Raw genomic sequence first — 19,253 nt, forward strand, 5'->3', positions numbered from 1 at the left:
ACCCACCAAATCAACTTGTGTACACACATGAGCTTTATTGACTGACAAACTTCCACACTTGGTGTTTATTCCATTACCATAATTTTGGGTCAGGAGAGAAGTGGATTTGGTATAAAACAGTGTCATTCCTGATTACAGCACAGCGAATAATGACATAAAACAGGCGACCATCCTTGGCATTCATCCTGTCCCATCAGACTGATTTTTCTCTCGATTTGATGGATTGGATTATTTGATAAAATAAAGTTATCTCAAATCCTAACAGACAAGAGATTTATTGCAATCGAGGTCTGTTAATTCTCATCCGCAAGCAATCAACGCATGATGATAAGAGTGACAAGTAGTAACAGAAAGTAAATCGTCATGCAGGCGTATCTCTTTTCTCTAAATCAATCATGACCCAAAGTGGTGATCAATCAATCCATTTTTCGATGAGGTTATAAATTACCGGAATTTTTATTACTTGTAACTTTTCCATAATATAATATACTTATTTAATTTACTGTACACGGCAAGATAACATTAACATTATTGACATGTTTAATTACAAAAATCAAAACAACGTGTGGTGTGTTATTTAATTCATAAATACATACAAGGGTAATTTACAAAGCTTGGTTATACGGTTCAACAACAATAATGAGTACATAAAATTGTACCAACGGTTAAAAGCATGACTCGTCATTAAAAATGAAATGAAGGTGAGATTCATCTTAATTGATCTTCTTCCATCCACACATTTTGGAGGAGATTCGTCGTTTAATCAATAAAAATACTGCTGGTCAGGTAGGTGAGGTTGGGGTTTTCTGCAGATTTGTATATCGTTACCGTGACCTTCTCTCTCTTCTTGGGGCGTTGGGGGCACGACCCAGCCTAACACAACCCCCTTACTCGAGTATATATTGTCTTGTATTTATGTATGTATCGTAAAACTTGACTGGTTAAGCATGTTGGGTTAACATTTGCAACAAAACCTGGTGATCCATGCTGTAAAATAATGTAAAAAATTCATTGTAATTACATGCATATTTGTAATATATAATTTCATATGTATATAATTTTACTTGTTCAAAGTGGCCAAATCAATTCCCAAGGCTTTCGCCATAGTTGCCATGTCCAGTCCGAATGATTTTAACAAGTCTTTAAAATCCACTTCTTCTCCCGTTAACGGATTTAACAGTTTCGGACAGCTCTTGTTACACTGAGGAAAAGAGCATCGATTTTCAATCAATCTAATATCACCACCGGCTCCACCAACACTGCTGTCGCCAGCGTCGCAGACAGAGTACCATCTCCTTTTTCGGTTCTTTTTCTTATTATTATTATTTCTATTATTATTCCTGAGATGATTATTTGTAAAGTTATTAGTTACATCTAAACTATTACTATTGCTACTTCGGTGGTGGTGGTTGTTACTATTATTATTATTTTTACGAGGTACTCTCCCATTATTATTTGAATTATTGGATGATTTCGTATTACTATTGGTACGAGAATTAATGTGGTTGTTGTTGTTGACACTTCTGCCTCGAAGAGGTTCGTCTGACTGTTGTTGTGAATTAGTTGTGGGTTTGTTATCTTGATGTCGACGTCTCTGACGTAGTCTCGTCTTGGTGGACAATGTGTCCGAATTCGCGACGTGGAAATCATTGGCGACATTTCTCCGTTTATTGTTATTTGCTTGAGACGCTTTCTCTGCAGCGATTCGTTCTTGCTCCATCTTTTTGCGGTGCTTTCTCCTTTCTCGTTTCGTCATTTGGGCTTGACGGTGTCGGTTGTGGCGTCGTCTATTGCGTCGCGAGTCGTTTGAGTTGACATCGAGAAAATCAGATTGTTCAGTGGGTGTGGAGTGTTGTAAACTGATTCTGTTCCCAAGTCGGGGATTTCTTCGGTGCGAGAGACTAGATGATTCTTCCTCGTCGTCGTCATCCCAGCCTGACTGGTAGGAGGCATGACTGCAAAAATAAAAGACGCATAAATGCATGGGTCTTATTAACTCAAGCAAAAATTAGATACAGTTTTAATTAAAAGTTGTAAATACCTCGACTGTATAGAATTTGACTCCCCCACAATTCCTCCAGATTCCCAGCACTTTAGTGCCCTCGGTAAATACACAGAGTTTACCTCGACACGTTTCCAATCTCGATGCGTCAGTACGGTATGAGCCATGCACGCCGGGATGAAAACATTTCTATTGGAGAAAGTAATCGTTTTAAAATTGTCTTTTGATGTCATTGTCATCAATTGTCATCATTTTTGACGAGAAAAATGATTTACTAAACATGATTTACTTCTTACGTCACATTGATTAAAGTTTTTTTAAGTTCGTCTCCAACTTTATAGACGTAGTCCCACTCCTCCTTTTTGAGTACGGGCGTAGGAACGTTATTTACCAGCATTTGCGCTTCGTCAAACATCCATTGGAAAATAAATGAGGAGGCTAAAAATAAAAAATAAAATTCTATAAAACTGGACCCTGTGCTCAAAAAAAAGAGTGTTGTTTACAAAAATTTAACTTGAAACACAAACAATATTGAATGATGCTGAAGGAAAAAGTAAGACAAGCCTTGATTGAATTTCTTTCAAAAGTAAACGTGTCAATAACAGATTGAGACCAGGTTTAATTAACTTTCTCTTATTAGTAATCAGCTCAGCAGCTCTTTGTTCTTAATACCTTTTAACGTGGGGTAGATCCTATATCCGAAGAAACAAGACCATGGCTCATCCGGGTACGAATTTTGGCATCTCTCCGGCAGCCTGGAGTTCCACAGATGCATGCCTTTCTTCAAGGAAATGTGCGGAGGACAAAGAATCACGTCGTGACAATCAACTTTCTCCGAGTACGAGGGTAGCTTATCGATAAACCAGCCAGAATCAGATATCCCTTTGACGCGAGGAGGTCCAGAGTCTACGTAGTCAAACTGCTCGTGCATGAGCTCTTCTACGCGGTCCAAATTAATTAAAACGCCAGTGCCACCTGCGCTGGATATTAAAATGGGAATGACGTGAGTTGACGAAGTTTTTGATTTTGATGATCAAGCTTCTTAGACGGGAAGGAGGAGAAAGTTGAGGAGAAAGTTTTTAGTGTCGCAAATATTTAATAAATGTACCTGCTCCCGGCAAGAATGACGGTCGAGTCGGAACGAATTCCTCCATTTCGAATTAGGGTTTTGATCACTTCTTCAATAATCAGGGCTCCCATGAAGCTGAACTTGCTCCCGTTTTCGTCCGCTTTAGTTGTTCCACTCCAAGTGTCGGATGAACAGTATGGGACAAACCTAAAGAAACAATTAAATTACGTAATTAGTAAAATAGCTCAAGTATTTGTATTAGTGGTTTCAAGAGAAAGATTACACATGGTTGGCCGACCACCAATATGGATTTTCGTTCGGGTCGCCTGAAAGGATTCCTCCAACTAGGGACACAATATTGCAAATTTAGTATTTCTCTAGGACTGATTTTGCTATTATTTGAATTTGCATTGTAAATAATACCATGTTTGTGATGAGGCCACGCAGACGAACTCATCAAGTTTTTGAGACTGAAAAACCAACCAATATTTAAGCGTTATGCAAAATTGCAGAATTTGGGAGTAATTGCGATACCAGGTGTCGCAAAGTACTTTAAGGAACATTTCTTACCGTAACCACCGATTTTGACAGCTTCTCTCATCAAAACAGAACCATCCACCTGTGACATAATGTAGAAATCGTCTTTTTAATGTGCTTCTTGTATAAATTTGCTTTAATGTAGCAGCTTACCTTCGAGAAATATTATCCATGTATTTGAATTCCTTACGTGGGAGTTTCTCACGTAATATCTGAAATTCAAGAAATGCACGATTTAGAGAATATTGTGTACATAAAATGTGTATATGCACATAAAACTCATGTCAAGCAAAAACCTGCACCAGGTTTGGATACTACATCGCTTGAGCAAAGATGATGTTCTATATTTCACACCCTGAACTAATCCAAAGATGATTTAAATCTTCAATAAATTTATATTTATAGTCCGTAATAAATTGATTTTGTTTTCGTTTATCTTATGCGCGCTTTCACCTTCATGAAAAACTTTCTAGCCAATTTAAAAGGCAATGTGGGCACTCTGTTGGCCCCTCTGGAAAAAAATTGACTTCATGTTCCTAATCTGATGTACACTGCATCTGCATGCCAAATTTTGCAATTTTACAGCGATTTATAAAATGGTGTGCTATTTGTGTATCCTCACCGCTCAACCGTATGACCATAGACTGATTTGGATCATCTTCGAATGTAACCTTTATTGCAAAAAAATTGAGCTAAAAAGATGTGACAATACACCAGTTTCACAAGCTCGGGCAAAAAATCGGGTCTATGAATTTGTCAATCTACTTGACAAAGAATTTCCGCTAATCATTTCGGATAAATGTATTTAGTACCCACGTTTGCTCCTTCTCCATAAAAATATTTACTTCAGATTTCAAGAGTAGGAATCCCTTTGTATCAATCGCTTAATAATAAACGCCCAACTACTCCTCATAAATATAACCTGATCATCATCACTCATTTCACCCGATCGTATTTTAGACCTGATTATAACTGTCCCAAAGCGTAACCATAATAATAATTATGAAGAAGCACGAAGGTTTTTGAAATTTGAAACGAGTACATAATTTCAATCCATCCATCCTTTCTCTCTCTCTCACTCTCCCGATCCGCCCTCCCATTATTACAGCCCAAAATACAAAGTAGGTAATAATCACACCAGCAGAACCACCAGCATCCAACAATCCAACATCAAGCAACTACTAAAGGAGTGAACTAATCACATTTCCATTCTACATATAAAGCAGAACAACAATGAGAGTCTGCCTACATAATAGATCCACGAGACCTCGGCTCGGCCAGCAAGTATCCCATTTACTAAAACAGTAATAAGAACAAGAAGAGAGGAGAACCAGCCTCATCATCATCATCATCTCGGTCCGATAGATAGGCAGTTAGTTTTTACATATATTCATGTATGCGAGAGAGGAACAAGTTGTTTAAGTGATGTGCAGTAGTATATGTAAGATTGTGGATGATCGTAGTCTCGTAGACAGCAAAAGCATGGTTCTCGTTAGCCAAAGTAACTGATAGAATCTGTTTTCGTCTTTGTTGGTGCCGCAAATCGTGAAATGCGATCAAATTCCCTCAAGGAAAAGGGACCGCGGTCGGAGAAAAAACACCTTAAACAGACATGAAAGGGTGCCGAAACTATGGATGAATAAACTTGAAATGCAATAATAATGCCATTATGGCATTCAACATTGTGGCAAATAGTTCCAAATTGGACTGCTTTCGCGTTACAATTCATCAACTAACCAGTAACCCATCCATTTATGCATGATGATGAGAATGGTCGCCTAATTCACCATTTGTTGGCCCCCACAATCAGTCAATCAGCAAAGGAGCGAAAGAAGAGCATTTAAAGAAACGACTACTTAAGCAACCGCAGAATATGTGTAACAAGAAGACTTAAATCAGAGCACAATTCTCACACACACAAACTCTTGAATCAAGAAGTAATCCAATTACGAGGCTGGAGAGCTCACAATAATCCCGACTCGATACTCTCGCGAATGCTAAATGTACGAGTTGAGACGCCGGGGACAAGTTGAGACTTTTCTCAAATTCTCCGTTTTTGGGTACAACTTACGCATTCAGATCAATATGAGAAGGTGAGACTCGAGACTAGTCGAGACTACTTACCCTGCCGTCGTCTTGTCATTACATTGGACACTCTTGTTGGCAAAGTGGACGAGTGTCAAAGGTTTATGGCTTTTGTGGAACTGGTTGGTGTGCTGATTGTGTTGGCTGTTCGCATCGAGAAAAGAGGATGATGGGAGTAGGGCCGAGGTGGAATAATTCTCATCATCATCTCCGGTGGATCCACCAAGTCTCTTGCTAATTTCTGTCGGCACGGACTTAAGTAGTAGTTCCTCATTATGACCATTAGCAGGCGAGGCGGAGAGTTGTTGTTGGTGCTTCTTAGTGCTCGAAGAAGAAGAACTGTCTGTCGAACGAGGACGGTCACCTTCGTCTTCTTCTTCTCGACTTGGCTTCCAGACACCATCCTGTCAAATCAACCCGTCATAAATCTTCCCTTTAGAGCATCATCAAGTCAGTCTGATTTCATACTTTGTCTAAAATGTCACTTTTGGCCTTGCCGACTTTTGTTGACTACCTGATTGCTGCCACCTACAACCTGCTTAACCCTCCTTTTACGAGTCGGTCAGTAAGTCGGACTGAGACATATTTGCTTAAAGTGTTATTTGTTTTAACCCAAAAAATTCCATTATCGTAAAAAAAACTGTCCCAATTCCCGGAAACAATAATCTCTCCTTAAAACCTCCTTAACAAGTTGACCAACAAATGAATGACTGATTGTCTTTTTTTTTACCTCCGCGTTGGAATTTCCCGTCGCCACGACTGGTTGTAAATTCACGGTATCGTAAGAAGAATGCGGACGAGGAAGAGGCTTCGTCGTCGTTGATGTCGTCGTCACTGCGAGCTTTTGAGGTGCAGATTTCGACGAGCATGACGACACCGCATTGATGATGAGAAACACACCCAAGAAAAACTGGGTGAAAACCAACTTCATCTTTATAGATATGAATACTCTGCCAAAACTAACACCCACCACGACGGACAGAAATGGGTAACAATTTCTATAATGATGGTCTTATTTTTATGCACAGGTTACACTTGTCTGCATCACATGCATAATTCATAACGTAAATCATGATCCAATCAAGACATGCTCAACGAACAATTTGTGAATGAATGAAAATATGCACAAAACTTGGAAGACTTTCGCGACACAAATCACAAACCTCGCCCGCTTTCACTATTTAACGATCAATACTTTCTCCACGAGAATTAAGTAAATTGCGAATTTTCATACGGACATCGTCGCCCAATATCCGGTTGGATATTATCTTTCAGAAATGTTATTTTTTTTACAAAACGCACCACTTAACGTGTAGGTTTCCAATTTTGTGTGCCTTGTGTAAAGGTGCGTGTCTCACCAAGTAACGTGCTTGGAGAGAGTAGAGAGCTGACTGAACTTTTTCTCCGGTGGCTTCCCACCTATACCTTAATAATCTCTTGTACTTCGAGGTTCCCTTTTATACTTATTGGACTTGATCACTACCAAGTAACCACTCGTCGTAGTCTTCTTATTCCCTCTGTTATTTCACTTCTTCTTTACTGTTTCTTCTCCTCAAGCCATTTATCTTCTTGTTTGTTACTTACTTACCAAGTTACTAACAAGGTGTCTGCCGTATTGCGCTCTTGTGTATCATGCGATGAGCAATATATTGATGGTTGGTCGTCGTCGTTCTGGTCGGTAGTCATTATTTTACTAGCCCGTAGTGGTGTTAATGGTGGTGGTATTATTAACTGTTAACTGCTGCGAGACGAGTGGATGTGTGTGTATAGCCGGCACAAAGACAACTTCAAAGGGTTAACCTGCCCTGGCGCACGACTAATTATTCATTCTTGTTACCATTATAGATCACTCTGCACGTTCGGAGGGATTTAAATGTGTCGATGAGTCCAACTGAGGAGGAGTGGAGGTGATCTGTTGTGAATCTCGCTTTTTTTCCTCTTAACGGGAGATATGATTTCCATAATTCCATGCGCCACGACCCACCCACCACTTTTTTTTCTTTTACGGGTAAATAAATATTCCTGGCATTCAGAACATAATAATAACACGGGAAAAGTGTGCGTGGTGGTATAGATATTGAGGTAGGTGACAGAGAATTTCAGGATTTATTGTGCCAGCCAGTGATGCTTTTGCAAGAGCAAATTCCTCTCACTGAATTCTTCTTGTCTGTATAAATATAAATATTTCTGTTAACAGTTTTATTCATCAAGTCGCATAATGATTACTTGGAATCTATCCTCCTGGCACATACATACACATTTTCGGCACCCATTGATCTCTGAAATAGTCCACACAATAAAATGAAACCTCATCCGCTGAATTCATTCATGTTTCATATCGTTGTAAACATGGCGTGGTCCTCCAAGATAACGAGTTGTGTGACGACATTGGCATTGCTTCATGATAAAAAAAACTTGAATTGAAAGTGCTGTGGAGTTAAATATATGCACGAATTTGGTGTGGAGTGAGTGAGTAAACTCGAAATTATTATTACTTACTTGTTTATTTTCTATGTACGACGAGAAGGAAAGAGGGTGAAATTATTATTGTGCTTAATAAGCAATGCGCGACAGGAAGTAAGCTGGGACAAACCACCGGAGATAATTCTGTCGTAACGATTTCTCAATTTCTTCTGATTTTAGTCGGGTCTGGTCTGCTAGCGAGACCCCGAAAAGTTAAGAAATCTTCTGGCAGAGAGGAGGACTTCACGTAAACCAAAAAATAGTTACTGGCTGGCGTATAACAGATTACAATGAAAATGAAGATTGCTCTCGTTCGTTACGTTGTGTTGTTGTTTCTCGCATTGGACGATGCAACTCAACAATTGTATAAAATGAAATAAGATCTCTCTCTCTACTATCTGGATTTGCTCTGCTCTGCTGGTTTCGTTTGTGGTGGTGGAAAGCTATTACCGATGTCGGCAAACTTCAAAGGGAATTGGCTGTTTACATAATAGCTCATGGGCACAACCGCAAGTGTCCGACTTGTTGAAGTTCAGGATTCATATCAATAAACCCTTCCAGAAGAGAAGAAGAAGAAGAGGGAGGAAAAAACTACCTCCAGCTTCTTTTCATTTTTTAAGGATTTACATCAATTCCAACTCCAGCGTGTTGTGTAGTTCCCTTATATTCTCGTAAATGGATGTATCTCTTCAGAAATCATCATCTGGTCGGGGAAAGAAGTTGGAATTGGAGACGAACGACTACTCGGTTGTGTAGGAGGGGGAGATGATCTACATGTTTTAGCCGTGGTACTACAAACTTGAGGTTTTTAAGGAACTTATTTGGGAACCACACTGATTACAAAAAATGTCAAAGTTGAGACAAAACTTGGTAAGTATGATTTATATGTCAAGGATTGGACCAAGTAATTTTTTCTAAGAATATGCCTGTACAAAGGTCACAAGACTACTTAGAACCAAATCTGCATAATTTATTGCGATTCATTTCTGTTACGCGACCCGTTCAAAGAATAGTCCACCGTCCTTCTAGGTACGAGACCTATACATCAGTCAGCACTATGTAACTGTGTAATTCAGTAATGGGGCAAAATTTGCGAACCAAAATAAGTCATTCATCATCGACAAATAACACCGACCGAACTAACAACGACTGTCTGCTGTATCTGATGGATTATACAACAGGATGCCCTTTTTGCATAACCAGCCAAGGTTTGAATGGCTGGCTGTAGGTAGAATTGTGTTTATTATAGGTAAGTAAATTCACCAGCGGGATGCAGAGGACCACACTTTATCGTGCAACCTACTACTCCACTTCCAAACCAATAAATCTATCCTCTGTCACAAACATTATTCTCTCTGGGAGAAAAGTTTCGTAAGAAGAAGAGCTGCAAGAAATTCCAGAGGGAATCATCGTCATCGGTACTTGACCATGTCGTCAGGTCGTCGGGTTGGAGAAGAGCGAGTAATAAATCTCACAAAACCATCTTGCGAATGAACACACCAAAGGAATTTATTCTCAATTCGTATTCTAAATTCTGTGTAAAATCGGTAGAAAGGCCAGCTCTCAAAGTAGTGATGATTGTGTTGTGTAGTCATCAAAAACTATTAGTTATGTACATTCCACTACCAACCATCATCAGAGCACAAGTCCGCATTATTGATGGGCTCAACTACTAGTTAATGGATGTCGGACGAGAGATATATGTACAAGCCATAAATTAGGCCATTATACTAGTACAACAAATAGACAGTGGTCTGGTCCAGAGACCAATTGCACCTCTCTGTATTAGCTATTCAACTATTTAACCCGGCATGCAGGATCGTCATTGCATATGTCTTTCGACACGGGAGCGGATCGCCAACGCCAAAACAAAGAGATCCGATAAACCCAAAAACCAACAAAAGACTCATTACGACGGAGTATGCATGCAGACCAAAGAGAAAGCTTAAATAATGTTTGGGCTTTTGGTCAGTAGAAGAAGAATAAGGAGCCAGCCACCACCTTTTAACCATCATCATCATCATTCCATCCAGTTCTAATCTGCTCTTAGAACAAACAGCTAATGACAAAAGCGATGAATTTTTCTTAGCTTGCTTACTTAGGTGTCTAATTTGTTTCTTTTCCGTCTCCTTCTTTGGAAGGAAAGGGGTTACCGCGAGAGAGGAAATTATAACTGCAGAATTCACTCGGTCATTACTTTGGAATTTTACTTACTGAGACGATTCATTCAACAATTATATCAAGGTAAAGGAGTGGCACCAACAAACAACTACTGTTCAGGTATTTCAAAGTCGAATATAAATCGCGACTTTTGAGGGGCACGAGCAAAATACTATCCAGATGTACAACAAGTGGTGATCTCATAAATCTGAGAAATAAGGTTTACTTACCACCAAAAAATCGACCCATTTGTTGAAATCATCTCTTAATTCCTTCCGAGCAAGAGTTAACAATGGAATTTGGAAACAATGACGCACAGCCTGGACTGCATTGTGTTGCTGCTGAGAGTTAAAAGCTATTTCCATTTCTATTTCTTGTACAATGATTACGGGAGTCCAGCAGGAGTCGTCGTCATTATCATCATCATCACAGTCTGCCGAAGGAAATGGATAAAACCGACTTGAATTACCTAAAATACAATTTACTCTGACTTTTATTTGTTTTCCTTTAGCTTTGACCGCTCTTTTTTAATGCCGACTCTGTCGGCATTTTAACATCAACATGTTACAGAAAAAGGGTGATTTTTAGCCAGCTTTTTACTACAGTATTTCACCCTGTGTCTTCTTCTTTATTACGAACGGACAATCCTGGCGACAAAGATCTGTGCAATTTTCTACAATAGATGAATACATAATATTCATCCATATGTACATACATAAATATTTGTATGCTAAAAGATCAACTTGTTGTGTGACGAGTCCAACGAATGAATTAGCACAAGGATGTAATTTGAGACATTTGGCGAATCTTCTCTGAAAAACAAGTTGACAGGGCAAACACGTAGCAGAGATAACTCATTATCCCATCTCAAACCATGATTGAAATTACCCGAGGCCTATCTGGATGGATGTGATTATAATGTACGTGATGTACTTTTCCCTACCAAAATTCCCTCAGGGTTTACATACTAGGTTAGGTTGAACATCATGCAATTCACCAATTTGAGATGAGACGATGGGTCTAGTTAGCAGAAGCAGCAGCAGCTGAAAAAATTATAGTGCACCCAATGATGATTTTACTTTACATGATCATTGTTGGGTTCTTTGTTTGTTGATTTTATTTTATTATGACCTAATGTGTGTTATCATCAGTCCGTCGGTATATTACACACGGTTGGGAACATCTCCTCAATGTGTCGGCACGCTTTGGTGAGGATCCGCTAATTGTCAATAGCTGGACTAACTGGGTAGAGGGTAATTGTTTGTAGAGAAAAAAAGAAACTAACTGCGACGACAATTGGTGATGATGCTTTATTAACAGACGGATAACGACACGACACGACATGAAGGTCTGTTTATGCAGCCTAACTTTCCTATTTATTGGCAATATCACAGCAGCAGCAGATGCAAAATCTGGACGGCAAATGTGCTGATGCTGGCGAATTAACGTGATTATGTAATGATTCGTTTCTGAAGAAACCAAACCACACCGTTCGTTCCCAGCCAGCTTGGCTTAACTTTTCTCTCCTATAAAGGTACGCTACTACCTAACGTACGTGGGGCTGGTTGGTATCCACCCTTGGGATCAAAAGTTAATGTCGTTAGTTTCACGGTGAGAAGGGCTTGTAGATGCTGATCCATCCGTTGCTGGTTGGCATTATATTGCTGCACTGCTGCTGCTGCGGAAGATGCTGTCAGCTATTGTCAGTAGCTCTTTTTCATTAATTAAGGTGAGTAAAGCTTAGCTGTCGGCATCCTTTGAAGTCTTTGAAACAGGTGTTCCTCGGTCAAATGACTGGGTTAGAACTACGTGCATCCACCCAACTGAGTCAGAAGAAGAAGAAGAAGGTCCCCCTGCCTGCTACCACTCTACCTTCTTAAGTTTATTCCCAAATCTTGGTAGCATTATAGCATAAAATACGACAACCTCCGTATTCTCACCAATCAAGCAGTACGTAGGAACTGACAAGCAAAGAAAGCAATGCGATTTACAATGAGGCAAAATTTAACAATGCAACTGAGCTCATGTTAATACCTCAGCTGCTGCTAATATCTAGAAGCATAAGCTTATGCTGAGCCTTTTAAACCGTTTAGTTTTATTGTGTTTTAATCCAAAAAGCGTTTAATGCTACTCCTCCACCGCCGCCGCGATGTGAGATAATAACAATTGTATAATAACAGATGCTGCTACTGGAAGAAATTGGCGTACGGTATACGAAATTCCGAAAATGCATGTACATACATAAAACATTTTTCTATGCACTTACATTGTCGTAAGTGTGGCATAAATTAAATATAAGGCTAAACATACTATAATACAAAGTGTGAAAAGTTGTCATTTTTGGGCCAGACTAATTGCATGTAAGGCAATTGTTTACGAAAATGTCACAGCCAAATTCTGATCGCGTCGCGGTACGACAAACAAAGGGGAAGGGAGCAGCATAAGTGTCAATCAATTGAAATGAATAAAGTGGTCAGGCAATGACATGGTGTGTGTATTGGGGTTAATGTGCATGAACCCACGTAAAAGTATCGTTTATGTATGTACCTATTTTCACTCATTATGGATTCCAAGAATTGGTCGGATGTCAAAACCTATACAGGCATATTTAGTGGACAGGTGATGCAAGGTGAGGACGGTGTGTGTGGGATACACAACTTGATAATCGATAAGTTTACCTCATTAGCATCCCATTTATCCTTTGTCAAATATCGCAAATTGGTGGATTTTCCTATTATCCTCATTGAATATGACATACGGTGTGTGGGTGGGTGTGCCTCAAATCCTTATCAGGCACAGACGATGACGCGGCTGACTGCATTGTCTGTATCGACTTTGTCAGAAAAATAATCAAGGCAAGAATTCTAAAGCTATGCATGCATTGCCAAACTTTGTTGCATGCATACGTACGTAGGTTAGCTTTGCTGCCTTGTTTCTGGTTAGATTTTCTTCCAAGAGACAGCAGCAGATTGGAGAAAGTCGAGTCGGTGCCTAGCTAACTTTTCTCACAAATTTTGGCATCTAGATTTAAAGAAGTGCGTGAATCTCTGGACTTTCAACTAAAAAATTTCAACTAAAAAATTTCAACTAAAAAATCTTTAATTTTTATAAAAGTCCAAAATAACCAAATATTACTTAACGGGACGCAAACTTTACAAAAGTTATTTCATTACATCTCAAATTAACAAACTACATGATATTTGAAAAAAAAATCAAGAATTTCGAATGTATTTTCTTCCCACTTCTTGAACATTGACCAAACCACAAGCATGTTGTTAAACAGACCAAAATCGGCACTCCTCTCTTATTTTATGCCATTTTATATAACTTTAGCCGATACAACTATTTTGTGTGGCATAACATTATTATTGCATCCTTTCCTTTGCCAGTGCTAGTAACTCCCCCGCTTTTACCACGTCCTCGTTTTCAGTCCTATTACCAGAGAGACAAAGTTTCGTTTAAGCAAACTTCTCTCCTTCCTTCCTGCAGCTGAACGAAGCCACTTGTCAAGTCTGGTAGAAGTGACAAGAGTACAAATTCAGGACAAAATGACCACATTTAGTTGAACACGACTCATTGGAAATTCCAAAGAGGAACGTCGTTTCGCTCGAGGAAGGCAATAGAGTTGAACGAATGCTGCCCACATACGGCACATCATCCACTAACCTTCACGAGGGATGAACCCTTCAGCCTGTCCAGCAGTATCAGGCAACAAAGCACCACCAGGCTCATATACAGGGAAAGGGCAGGTAAACCATTTAGGAGAGACTGGCAGCTCGTTTTTATCGAATTACCGACACACCAAGGACCAGCTAACTGCTCTTATGGGTCAATCTCTCTGGCCTCTGCTGCTCCTTGGTCTTCCTCATCATTTCCTCCTTTCGGCAAAAGGCGAAAGAACTCGAGAGGGTCCCACAATCAACATGTCTCCTTCTTTTTCCCAAGCTGTATAATTTCTAAAAACAAATGAAATGACAAATACTTAAATTACACTCCTTCTTGTGCCTGCTGACTTTGAAGCCTTGCTTTAAAATCTACGTACGTAAACCAAACCACCCAACGAGACGACAGACCATTAAATTAAAAGGAAAGTCGTCGCGAAGAAGATGCCGAGATTGATTGTTATTGCTCAGTTAAATTTCTGACTCAATTCCATATAACCGAAACCGACCGACCAAGCACCACCACCTAGTGCGACACAACGACGAAGAGTCAATTTAGAATTCTGTGGCAATTAAATAGCGTTAGCAGAACCAACAGCAACTTGGTTGATGGACAGGCAATAATCATAGTCAAAGGAACGAATTCTTGGTTTATGGTGGTTGTTGTTGGTAGTTTAGTTGGTTGGTCGTGGTGCCGACAATTCCATTGTGGAGGAGAAAGAACAAGAATAATGCAATGCAATTCGAGAAGAAGTCATAATCATGTCAGTTTTGGACAGTTTCTTGTTAGAGAGATTGGAATGAAGTTGGTTTGTCATAAATTCCAACAACACTCATTTAATTTCCATGAACCAAACACCTACCTACAACCAACCAATAACCTACCGAACATCTCGGCGACATTATGATTGGACTTTAGCAAAGTTTCCTTAATAAAGTTTTTTTTCCTGGAAAGATGATTTAGGTAGGTGGTCCATACGGGAGTGAAAATCAAAGAATTTTGATAATTGAAAGATAAGGAATTTGGGTACCGTACAAAACAAATAGAATTGCGGAAGTTTTTTTTTGTTCTTTCAAAATGGCAATTTCTTACTCATCCCCGCAAAGGTTGAAATGCCTTGATGGACGAGTAGTCATTAAGGACTCGTCTTCGTCACGAAAGAATTTAGATGGATTTGGAGGGCACATTTACTAGTAAGTCACCCGCAAGTCACTGCTGCACTTAACTCAAAAGTGATCATAATGTTTGTTATCTAAGTGGCTGAAATTTTCTACGAATTGGAAAATCAACAAGTATGGAATGCGACCAGATCTACCGCAAATAAGGAAAATGTCCTCCAAAAATGACAGATTAGATTGATGGGTTCATAATCAACCTTAAGGAAAATGAATGTAAAGTGTTGTACAGCAAAAAAAAGGTGATTGGTTTTGGTGATAGATCGGCCATCGAATACAGATTGATCTATTAACTCGAATGGAATGCCGACCAAGCCAGAACTACTTTTTAATCTCCTCATGATCACGAATAAAATATATAAAAATCATCAAAATCACCAATGACTCGACTTGATCCAGTCAATAATCCGCAATAATTGACAACTGCCTAACGCCCGCCAACATTAGTTTCTTCTACGCAATAAATGGAATGTCCATCAGAACAGATCATCACACCGACAACTGCACACGTCAGATCGTCTTCTTTCTTTCTCTCTAAAGATGGGGGAAGAAAATGGATTGGATTCCAGTCTTGTTTGTGTGGGTCCAAAAGTTGCGAGGTGTGGCCCTCTGTCAAATTCGATTCATTCATTGCCAGAAAAGATCTCAAGATTTGACGCAAGAAAAGAGCTTTTTATCCTTTCCTCTTTGGGAAGCCAGTCAGATGGTCGTCTTGCCTCCAGAGCCAATTCTGGAACACAACGGTTCAACCAGAGACCGAGCCATAAAAGAGCTAAACAAGATCTATTCGAGGTAACAATAAGTGACAAAACTTTCCTTCTCTACTTAACACATTGTGTTGTAATACATCACTTCAAGTATGACTTTTGACATTGTCCACAAACTCAAAGGAGACCGACACTTCTTGTCACCTTTAACTCAACCATTCCATCTCCCTCCATCCAACAAACCCATCCATACCACACCCGTCCGTCTCCTCTCGAATTCTTCCTCTCCCCTTTTGTATCCGTCTCACAATCCATGTGACCATCTCTCCAGCCGAGTCGTAATAAATTGGAGAATTGTGCTCAATCAAACGACGGACGTTGCCAGGGTCGGGATAAATAAAATGACATTCTTAGAAGACACACATAATCACCTCTTGCACTTTGAAATGGTAGTGGCAAGCTGGATAATGTGTAATAAAAAAATTGTCCAACAGACCCCCAGGTTTTACTTGAAACTAACCGTCCACCACTTAAACCGTTAAAAGTTGCCCCATTGGTTAGGCATTAGCTACAATTAAACGTTGACGGTGTAGGGGAACATCAAAGTGTTCTCTCAGAATGGTGGGGCCCGCATGCACGGAACCTTACTCGTGGATAGGGCTGACCACACACAGAATTAGACAAAAGGAAGATAATGTGACAAAAGGAAGGTGGACATGAATGCGCGATGAAATAGAAAAGGACAATCACACTTCCACTCATTGTTGTTTGTGACTTTATTGCTGGTCGTCCCATCGTATTTCATCCATCCGCAGCAGCAGCAAATGTTCCTTCCCGTCATCTCTCCAACTTGTTCCAAGTTCGGTTGGATGTCTGAAAACTGGCCATCTTCCTTCTCCATTTGTCTCTTTTCCATTGTCATTTGGCGAGAAGAAGAGTCACCATAGGATGAGTATCAGTATAGGAATAAGACTAGCTGTTTGTTCCTACATACAACTCATCTTTGATTTAAGTACACACATTGTACAGCAAACCAGACCAATTCAAAACCCGAAAAGAAGTTAAAGCAGCGGAAAAGATTGTACGCGAACTAGTTACACAGAACAACAACTCACTTTATATATTATTATTATATGGCTAATAAATAGACAACAATGGGGCAGAAGTAGAGAGAGGGTGAGATAGGACAAGAGTTATCTTACCCCAAATCTCCGTACCGTTTTACTATTCGCTTGGCCTACATGACAATTGGTCCTCTTGTTCGGTTTTATAGTTTCGTGTATTTCATCATTTCTTCCTCCTTCTCTTTTATTATTGGAGCTTCACTTTCAGGAATCCATTATTATCTCCCCGCCGTCGTGGCAGTTATGTAGTTTTGTACAGTGTGGCACATGCATTATTGGTGGAAGATCACCAGATAGCGAGAGACGTATCATTGCCACCAGGAGCAAGTTAACAACGGCACAAGTCCCATGACGCTGCATGCATTGTCACTTTTCCACTTTGACTTTCCTCCGACGCTGCAATTGTCCGCAACAACCCCGTCGCTGCCCTAAGTCACTCTTGTCCTCGAGGAATTCCCTTTGTGCATCGGATAGCTGTCTGCATACCACCTTTCAAACATTGCATTTTTTATTGTAAGGTTGGGAAAACAAGTCACTCTCATTTGGAAATAGTTGGATGGAGCTGGAATTTGGCTGAGATATGTACATGGATGGATATACGGATGTACATATTTCAGTCTATTTCGAAAAAAAATCCATTACTCTGCGCCATAATAAATGGTAAATCGTATGTGGGGACAGGTTCCATTATGATGACGTTAAATGCGTATAAATGTGTAAATAAATGGTTTGTGGAGGTGGCCCAGTTTTTTTCCGATGCTTATGTACATCCTTACATAAACTTACGATTCGTTAGATTGTGTCGAACTGTGGTTACATCACATTAAACATGCCTCGACCAAAATACGTGACCCATATAGATAGATACATAATATTGCAAGAACTACAACTTTTCTCGACCTCATAAAAGTTGGAGGAGGGGAAATTTTTACAGAGAATTTTTCTTGAAAAGATGTCAAACTCTTTCCTAGGGCCATACTTTCACCACCGTTTGCAAGAAAATCAACCAAAACCAACTGGTATACGTATCCAGTCAAACTATAACTTTACACTTTTCTGTAACATATTCATTCGCATTCATTTCATCAGATTTCTACTCTCCGCCAGTCCCAGTTTCATTTTTACTTGAGCTCAACATCTTGGAAATGGAGACAGTAAGTCAGTTCAAAAAGGGAACATCTTAGCACTCCAGCTTCGGGTAGCATTTGGTGTCGACGATCTCATTCTTCCCATGCGTGTCGACTGATACGATTCATTCAGAGTGTAAAATGGTGGGATGACATGATACCAGGAAAATAGAACAGGCTATGTATTTAAGAAAGAGTGCATTTCAAACTGAGATTCCAGGATCAAAACTGTAAACTAAACCGACTTTCTCTCTCTCTCTCTCTATTCTATCTGATTAGAATTCATCAGATGGGTTGAGAGATAAATAAAAAGAAAAGAATTTCGGGAAGAAGAAGATGAAGTTCCGGAGTTTCTCACAAACCCATATTTCCCACCACCCACCGCACAGAAGACATCATTGATGTCTTTCTTCGTTTCCTAGTTAAGTTAGCTGCATAAGAATTGTTGGAGGACAACACAGCGTAGCGTCCCCCCTTCCGAATTTCCCGTACAGGAAAATACGAAAGAGACGACGAAATGACATGGGCCATGATTATATTGCATACACTCAATCTCTCTCTCCCTCCAGAAATGTCGAACTCGTAGATATCGCATCCCGCAGAACAACTTTGAGTTGATTTTGTTCTCATCATCATCATTGAATTTTATTTCCAGCCCGTTTTTTTCCATACAAGTTCAACTTTAGAAGACAAATTACGTTAATTTTGGTTGGAAACCCTGATTAAATTTTGTTTCTTTTATAGCATTTTCAATCGTATATATTTTTATATGGGGAGAAAGTTGTCCAACCAAATTATCAATCTTTATTTAATTTCGAAACTTTTTCAAGGAAATAAAACATTCCACTAAATTTTCTTTGGGTATGTGGAATTAAAATTTATTTCGTATCGACACAATTGGTCACAAAAAATATGTACGATGGAAGTAGTGAAAGTTGAGAAAAACAAGATTTCAATTCGATACATGTTACGTTACATAACGAGACAAAGGGTCACGGCTTTCACATCAAATCACTGTCTCCCACTGCCGGCTGTTGTCCAGTCCCATCACATATTTCCTCCCAGCCTTTCCTACGTACATTCATGCATTCACATCCAACACACCAGGAAATGATTGTTTGTCCTCAATTTCCAAATAGAG

General features: G+C 39.6%; 1 protein-coding gene across 2 annotated transcripts; it reads right to left on the minus strand.

The window, feature by feature from the left end:
• Positions 1 to 422: 422 nt before the first annotated feature.
• Positions 423 to 7,478, minus strand: LOC110859968 (palmitoleoyl-protein carboxylesterase NOTUM). Of its 2 annotated transcripts, XM_022109008.2 has the most exons (12): positions 6,424 to 7,478; positions 5,733 to 6,097; positions 3,762 to 3,820; positions 3,642 to 3,690; positions 3,495 to 3,541; positions 3,355 to 3,415; positions 3,111 to 3,278; positions 2,675 to 2,982; positions 2,299 to 2,440; positions 2,042 to 2,191; positions 1,065 to 1,955; positions 423 to 987 (listed from the first exon to the last, which is right to left on the minus strand). In XM_022109008.2, exons 1-12 carry the CDS (start codon positions 6,622 to 6,624, stop codon positions 942 to 944), a joined length of 2,487 nt encoding a protein of 828 aa, XP_021964700.1. In that variant the 5' UTR covers positions 6,625 to 7,478; the 3' UTR covers positions 423 to 941. The 2 variants fall into 2 exon arrangements, with proteins under 2 accessions (XP_021964700.1, XP_035715762.1); XM_035859869.1 differs by lacking the exons at positions 5,733 to 6,097; positions 6,424 to 7,478 and adding an exon at positions 4,425 to 4,482.
• Between the last annotated feature and the right edge of the window lie 11,775 nt (positions 7,479 to 19,253).

The sequence above is a fragment of the Folsomia candida genome, unplaced genomic scaffold (genome assembly GCF_002217175.1).
Source record: "Folsomia candida strain VU population unplaced genomic scaffold, ASM221717v1 Fcan01_Sc028, whole genome shotgun sequence".
NCBI lineage: Eukaryota > Metazoa > Arthropoda > Collembola > Entomobryomorpha > Isotomidae > Folsomia > Folsomia candida.